Source organism: Notamacropus eugenii, chromosome 2, assembly GCF_028372415.1.
Source record: "Notamacropus eugenii isolate mMacEug1 chromosome 2, mMacEug1.pri_v2, whole genome shotgun sequence".
Classification (NCBI taxonomy): Eukaryota; Metazoa; Chordata; class Mammalia; order Diprotodontia; family Macropodidae; genus Notamacropus; species Notamacropus eugenii.
In genome coordinates, this window is record NC_092873.1 from 267,891,570 (window position 1) to 267,899,256 (window position 7,687).

A 7,687-nucleotide genomic window follows, 5' to 3' on the forward strand; every position below is an offset into this window, starting at 1 on the left:
CAAGTTATGTTCAATTCAACTCCCTGACTACTCCTACGCAGTATCCCTCTTCTCTCCTCTGACGCTGCCATGACCCTAGGGCAGGTCTCATGTCCTCAAGCCTGCAATATTGCAATAGCCCACTGATGGGTCATCCTGCTCTCTCTCTTCCCACTCAAGGTCATCCTCTACCTAGCTAGTCAACTGACTTTTCTGAAGCTCATTTCTAACCATGTCACCTCCCTGTTCAATCACCATCTGTTGTCTCCAAGAACAAATATAAAATTGTCAGTTTGACTAAGACTTTCCTAACCAACCTGACCCTCTCCTACCTTTCCAATCTTCTTACCCCTCACACCGTCACACCTATTTTTGATCCAGTGACACAGGCAGAAACCAAGGCTCCTGACTTGAGGCATTTTTCCGGGCTATTCTCCAGGCCTGGAACTTTCTCCCTCTTTATCTCTGTCTCCTGGCTTCCCAGGCTTCCTTCAAATAGGAGTTTAAACCATCAATCAATCAATCAATCAATCAAAATCACACCCTATGCAAGATGTCTTCCCAATTCCTCTTTAATCTCAATGGTTTTCCTCTGAGATTTCCTCCAATTGACCCAGTAGATATTTTATTTATCCATAGTTTGCGTATAATCTCCTCCATTAGAGTGGGAGCTCCTTGAAAGCTGAGATTGTTGCTTTGTATCCCAGTGCTTAGCACAGTGCCTAACACAGTGCCTGCTTGGCATACGGTAGAAACTTAATAATCTCGTGTGGATTTGAATCAACCCAAGAAGCATTAATTAATTAATCGGCAAGGCCGGGTGGGGGTGGGGGGAGAGAACACTTTACAATTTGACTACCAGGTGGTTTTGTCAGAGCTTGAATGTTTCCATGTGTTTGAATGGGGCAGGAATGACTGGATTGAAGGAGGGCAAATGCTCCAATTTTCAAAGGGGGGGGGGTGGTGGGAGGGAGTAAGGAACAGGGTCTGCAAACTACATGCCCATGAGTTTCACTTCTACTCTAGAAAAATTCTAGGATGGACTAGAACTCTAAAATGGGATAGAAAAGGGAAGTAGTGATCACAAAGAACCAGCATGACTTCATCAAGAAGAGATCATGTCAGACTAACCTCCTTTGCTTTTTTTTTTTTTTTTTTTTTTTTGGTCATAAGTAACATAGTGCCGTATCTTACTTTGTACAGCATCTTAATTCACATAAGTTATTGGAGACAAAACAATAAATGGGCATTGTGTGAATAGAGTCAGTCAAGAAGCATTCAGGATGGATGGATGGATGTGTGTGCAGGTGTGTATAGGTCTATATCGACCACGGGAGGAGGGCCAAGACAGACGGTCCACGGTTACAGCACGGCCAGTCTTCAGGCCATCAACATCCGCTGACTTTTCCCATTGTTTCGGGGAAAGCTTCTAGACACTTTATAATGGGTTAATTGGGCAAGACTGAAAATCAACTGAATGTGAACAAAGTTTAAGAGACAGGACACACTTCTGACCATCCCTCCCCACGTAGATGCCAGCAGGGAAGGACTGAAGCTTAAATAAGACCCCATGATAGAGGGGAACAGGGCAGCAATTGCTAGGAACCCAGTCCAAATTCTCGTCCAAATCACATTCCCTGGTCCCTGGAAAAGGACAAATAATGCATTTTGGCCCACAGTAAATGCTAAGAAAGAAACTTATGTCATTATCTTTCTCAGGTTAGTGAGGGTTGCAGGTGCTAGTACAGCACCCTTGGCACCTGAGATGGGGTGGAGATTCGAAGGTCTCCAACTACCATCTATCTCTACTCTGGCCAAAGGTTTTCTCTAGGTCTGCTCCAATCACTTTATCGAGCTGTGAGGGTCGATGGTTCCCAGTCACTACATTTTCTGAGACTACACCTGGGTGCTTTGATCCTGGTCAGTGGAAGTAGGGTAGGATGGATATTTCCCAAATCCCCTCTCTTGCTACTAGGCTCACAATTCCTGCAGAGCCAGAGAACAGATCCTGCCTTTTGGCAGGTTGCCCCTGCAGACCTAGACCCATTTGCTTAAAGCCTCAGCCTCCACTTTACTTGCATTAAGTCATTCAGGTAGGAATAGCTGGAAAAGGAAGTTCGCAGTTTCTTTGTCCCCATGTACTCCTCACCTCTCTCTTGGGGAAGCTGCAAGAAATTCCATCCAGCCGAATAGAAAAGCCTTTTCCCAGGTTGCCTTCCCCACCCACCATGCCACTGTCCCCCCTCCCCCCAGGCCTGGAAGGCACTCCTTCCTCCCTCATTCACCCCCACCTCTTCCAGGCCCTAGGTTCCTTCAGAGCTCACTTCAAATGCCACCTCAACTATGCAGCCTTTCCTGATCCCCAGCTTTGAGGGTGTCCCTGAACCTGAAAATCATGCGTTGATTAATTAATTAATTAATGTGTTTTGTGCCGAATTATTTTTGCGCACACGTTGTCTCCCCCTAAGGAATGGATGCACCTCGGGGCATGGAGCATTTCATCTTTCTTTGCATCCAGAAGACCTTGCACAATGCTGGCACATGGTGGACATTAAACGAACGCTTGTCGATGGATCCATCGATTGATTGAGCAACAACTGCCTGCCCCAGGAAGTAGCCCAGATGCAGGGCACCTGAGCAAACAAAGGCCAAGCCTGGAGAGCAGCTTTTTGTCTCTTCTGAACTGGAACAAAGACAGTGCCTAAATAAATCTCCAGTTGGCCCTCCTGCTTTCCAAAGCAAGGAGTGCACAGGCTTTCTCTGGTCTAGTTCCTGCCTTTGCTCATTAGTTTCTGCCTGGCTTCGCCCAGCATCGCCTACCTGTGCCAGTCACAAAGCCAGGGGATCAGTTCATGTGACAGTGTGGCACTGGACAGATTCTTCATTCTGTTTTCTACGCACAACTAAGCTGCTTGTGCAAACGGCTGTTTAAGGAAATGTGCTACTTGTCTATAGGCAAGGAAAAGCACTCTGCAGGGGAGGGGACACTCTTAAGGACTCAGTCATCCCAGACCCCTAACCCTCTTTTGACTTATTGGATTGCAAGCAGAGACAAATAAATGCTGTTTGATTTCCACAATTTATTCCAAGACCATCTTTCTCTACAAAAACAAGGGAAGTATGTCACAGAAGAAGCCATATAAAAATACATGTAACACAACATATTCCTAAGAACAGGGGTGGGGACACCTGTGCGGGCAATGCTTGTCTGGGGAAGAAGGGACGGTTAAGGGGGAAAAGTCGAAGAAGGAGTGCTTATTTCCAGGACCCACTGAGAACAGGAGTCCCCATGAAAACATGTGGGTCTAAGGCCTAAGAGCCCAGAAGGGAAGGGACCAAAGTCTGGAGGAAGAAGCAGGGTCCAGAGAAAAGGCCTTAGAGGCCCAGCCCCAGGGTCCTCCACTGGGGAGTCGTGACATCAATCCACCTCTTCGATGGTGGGTCCGGGGGTGGGGTTGGCCCGCCGGGCCTCGGTCCCACAGCTGCTCCCTGCGCCGGGTGCCCCGGGGGCCCGGTAGAGCTGGGCAATGATGGGGTGGCACAGGTGCTCCAGCTCCTTCTTCTGGTGTTCATACTCCTCCTTGTCTGCCAGCTGGTTACCCTCCAACCAGGAGAGGACCTCCTGGCACTTCTGCAGCACCTTTCTCCTGTCCTCTTCCTGGATCTTGTCCCGAAGGCCGTCCTCTTGCACCGCGCTCTGGAGGTGGAAGACGTAGGCCTCCAGGGAGTTCTTGGCCGCTACCTTGTCCCGCTGAGCCTCATCCTCCGCCTTGTACCTCTCGGCCTCCCGCACCATCCTCTCCACCTCCTCCTTGCTGAGCCGGCCCTTGTCGTTGGTGATGGTGATCCTGTTGGCCTTGCCCGTGCTCTTGTCCGTGGCCGAGACGTTCAAGATGCCATTGGCGTCCACATCGAAGGTGACCTCGACCTGCGGGACTCCCCGCGGCACAGGGGGGATGCCAGACAGCTCAAAGCGCCCCAGCAGGTTGTTGTCCCGGGTCATGGCCCGCTCCCCCTCGTACACCTGGATCAGGACGCCCGGCTGGTTGTCGGCGTAGGTGGTGAAGGTCTGCGTCTGCTTGGTGGGGATGGTGGAGTTTCTGTGGATCAGGGTGGTCATCACCCCGCCCGCGGTCTCCAGGCCCAGGGACAGGGGAGCCACGTCGAGCAGCAGCAGGTCCTGCACCTTCTCCGACTTCTCCCCCATCAGCACGGCCGCCTGCACCGCCGCCCCGTAGGCCACGGCTTCGTCGGGGTTGATGCTCTTGTTCAGCTCTTTGCCGTGGAAGAAGTCCTGCAGCAGCTTCTGCACCTTGGGGATGCGCGTGGAGCCCCCCACCAGCACGACGTCGTGGATCTGGCCCTTGTCCATTTTGGCGTCCCGCAGGGCCTTCTCCACGGGCTCCAAGGTTCCCCGGAAGAGGTCGGAGCACAGCTCCTCGAAGCGGGCTCGGGTGATGCTCGTGTAGAAGTCCACCCCCTCGTACAGGGAGTCGATCTCCAGGTTGGCCTGGGTGCTGGAGGACAGCGTGCGCTTGGCCCGCTCACAGGCTGTCCTCAGCCTCCTCAGGGCCCGCTTGTTCTGACTCAGGTCCTTCCTGTGTTTGCGCTGGAACTCTTGCACAAAGTGGCTCACCAACCGGTTGTCAAAGTCCTCCCCGCCCAGGTGGGTGTCCCCGGCTGTGGCCTTCACCTCAAAGACGCCGTCGTCGATGGTGAGGATGGACACGTCGAAGGTGCCGCCCCCCAGGTCGAAGATGAGCACGTTGCGCTCCCCCCTGCCCGACCTGTCCAGCCCGTAGGCGATGGCCGCCGCCGTGGGCTCGTTGATGATCCTCAGCACGTTGAGCCCCGCGATGGCCCCCGCGTCCTTGGTGGCCTGGCGCTGCGAGTCGTTGAAGTAGGCCGGCACGGTGATGACCGCGTTGCTCACCGGGTGCCCCAGGTAGGCCTCGGCCGTCTCCTTCATCTTGCTCAGCACCATGGAGGAGATCTCCTCCGGGTAGAAGGCCTTGCTCTCGCCTTTGTAGGACACCCGCACCTTGGGCTTCCCGCCCTCACTCACCACCTGGAAGGGCCAGTGTTTCATGTCCGACTGCACCACCTCGTCCGAGAACTTGCGCCCGATCAACCGCTTGGCGTCAAAGACGGTGTTCTGCGGGTTCATGGCCACCTGGTTTTGGGCTGCATCGCCCACCAGCCGCTCGCTCTCCGTAAAGGCCACGTAGCTCGGCGTGGTACGGTTGCCCTGGTCGTTGGCGATGATCTCCACCCGGCCGTGCTGGAACACGGCCACGCACGAGTAGGTCGTGCCCAGGTCGATGCCGATCGCCGTTCCCTGGGGGGTACCCATGGCTCGGGGACACCTGCCCTCCTTCTTCCCTCCGGCACTGGACTGGGACGAGCTGCCTCCGCGGGGCTCTGCGGGGCTCCTGGCACAGCCGCCGGACACCAAGAAGGCAGGCAACCGGGCTCGAGAGGCCGGTGCGGGGTGCTGGGCTCACACAGGGCGGGAGAGTTCCTCCGACTCTGGTTCTCCTGGTCTTCGGTGGGTGTCTCTGCTCACTGACCGACGGACGGAAGCTGCTGCTGGTGCTAGTGCTAGTGCTGGTGCTGGTACCTCTGCTGCTGCTGAGAGTGGGTCCTGGTTCTCCGGCGGGTCTGCGGCTCGATCTCGGATCCTGCTGCTCTCGGTGCCCTTTCTCAGCTGGGATGGATGTGCTGGGCTCTGCTCGGGGCTGGCCTCTTTATCTGGTGGCCCGGGACCCGCCTCCTCTCTCCGCCTCGGCCTGCGAACTTTCGGGCACATTCTCGGGGAGCCCGGAGTCCCGGAGAAAGGCTCTGGAGGAGCCCTCCCCTCCGCCCGACGGAGACCAATGGGAAGCGGGGACTCGGCTCCTCCAGAACCTTCGCGGAGGTTGGGGAACCCGGGAACCGGGAACTGGTCTGGGGTTAACGGATCGCAGGTTCCTGGGCGCAGGGACTGCCCCGGAGCCCGGGAGCCCGGGAGCCCAGAAGGCCAGGCCAGCTGGCTGGAGCTCCCGGAGTGTTGCCCTCCGAGAGTGGGCCCCGCCAGAGCTCCAGCCTGCCTTCAGGCCCGCGTCCGAATCCTTGGCCGCAGCATGGAAGCTTTGGAGCCCCTGGGTCCGGGTGAACCTTTACCCAGAGGAGGCCACCGGGAGCCTACGAAGCAGTCGCATTGGTGGTTCAGTGGTAGAATTCTCGCCTGCCACGCGGGAGGCCCGGGTTCGATTCCCGGCCAATGCAACGCCTTGCATTTTTGTTTTTCCTTTTCCTTTTTCTTTTTGGCGTGGCTTGGCCTCCCCCGTTTTGACACCGGACATCTCCCTGATCTCACATTCTTGAAGTTTCGCAAACCATTCGTACACTTCTCCGTGTAGGACGCCACGAGCGCTTTTCCACCACATCCCCGTATGGTTTCTCACTCGCTCCCTTGCCCAGCTTCTCAGAGGAAAAAAGGGCTTCCCTCTTACACCGCAAGCCAGGCAGCTTTCAGTGGGAACTTGGCACCCACACAACGGCAAAGGTTCTTCGGTGGACCTCTGACCAGGGTCCCCTGAAGATGACTTACTTACTTACACCTTAGTCCTGATCCTCGGGGATCTTGCGGGGTGCTTCGGGAGAAGGCAGCAAAACATGTTTCCCTGACCGGGAATCGAACCCGGGCCGCGGCGGTGAGAGCGCCGAATCCTAACCACTAGACCACCAGGGAACCCGTGTGTACCTTTCCACTCAGCACCCACACAGCTGACATGCACCAGCCGTCTGCCCGTCAAACTGCTCCGAGCCCCAATCCCAGGCGCCCAACCCCCGGGCCTCTTCCCGCGCCCTCTGCCTTCCTTTTCCTCCTCCACTTACCCTCCACTTCAGTCGCCAACCCCTTCACCGGACAGTGGTTCCCTTCTGAACACCCAAAGCCCTCACCTCGCTTAAGAGGAACGCCACGGACCAACGGGAAAAAGGAGAAACAGCCCCCCAAGGAGCCAAAGAGAGAGCCACGACGAGACCCCGTCACAGGCTCAGCGGAGGGCCACCCCCGCCACCCCCGCCACCCCCTCCTCCAACGGCTGAGAGAAAACGAACAGGAGAGCCTCTGCGGCAAACAGAAAGAAAAAGCTCACTCTCACCTCCCCGTCGGGGAATCGAACCCCGGTCTCCCGCGTGACAGGCGGGGATACTCACCACTATACTAACGAGGACGGCGACGGGTCGACTTCCTTCCCGCGCCCACCCATACATTCGCCACCCGATCACGCTGCCTTCCCCAACTTACGTCTCCTCTCTCTCTAGGCATCCCTGCTGCCGACCACCGTCCAAGCTGAAGAGCCAGCCCAAGCCCCAGCCCCAACCCCGGCAGCCCCCGCGCGGCTATCCCACGCTCGGGCTTCTCCCCCACGCACAGGCCACACACACACGCAGGAGTCCTGGGTAGGTGCTTGCCTGGGTGCGCGGAACAATCGATGAGAAGGCGCCCAGGCAGAGCGAACGAACGTCGCAATCCAGGCCAGAACTGAAGGGCAGAGACCAGCACCGTAAGACCCTTCCACGAAGATGGATGTTGGAGAACTGCTGGCATGAAGCCGTGCTTTGGAAGAAAGACTGAACTTGTATTGAAGTTCTGGACCTCTTTACCCCTCAGGTTGAAAGCCTGTACCAGAAGGTCACTTACAAGCAATCATACATCATA

At 55.9% G+C, this 7,687-nt stretch overlaps 1 protein-coding gene and 3 non-coding genes across 4 annotated transcripts; 1 reads left to right on the forward strand and 3 right to left on the reverse strand.

Annotated features, from left to right (window-relative positions):
• Positions 1-3,039: 3,039 nt before the first annotated feature.
• Positions 3,040-6,085, reverse strand: HSPA6 (heat shock protein family A (Hsp70) member 6). Its single transcript, XM_072644017.1, has one exon. The coding sequence runs from the start codon at positions 5,330-5,332 to the stop codon at positions 3,398-3,400; it is 1,935 nt and encodes a 644-aa protein (XP_072500118.1). The 5' UTR covers positions 5,333-6,085; the 3' UTR covers positions 3,040-3,397.
• A 90-nt stretch (positions 6,086-6,175) lies between these two features.
• Positions 6,176-6,246, forward strand: TRNAG-GCC (transfer RNA glycine (anticodon GCC)). The gene has a single exon. It is a non-coding gene; the product is annotated as a tRNA-Gly (tRNA).
• A 394-nt stretch (positions 6,247-6,640) lies between these two features.
• Positions 6,641-6,712, reverse strand: TRNAE-CUC (transfer RNA glutamic acid (anticodon CUC)). Its single transcript has one exon. It is a non-coding gene; the product is annotated as a tRNA-Glu (tRNA).
• Positions 6,713-7,127: 415 nt separating this feature from the next.
• TRNAD-GUC (transfer RNA aspartic acid (anticodon GUC)) lies at positions 7,128-7,199 on the reverse strand. The gene has a single exon. It is a non-coding gene; the product is annotated as a tRNA-Asp (tRNA).
• Between the last annotated feature and the right edge of the window lie 488 nt (positions 7,200-7,687).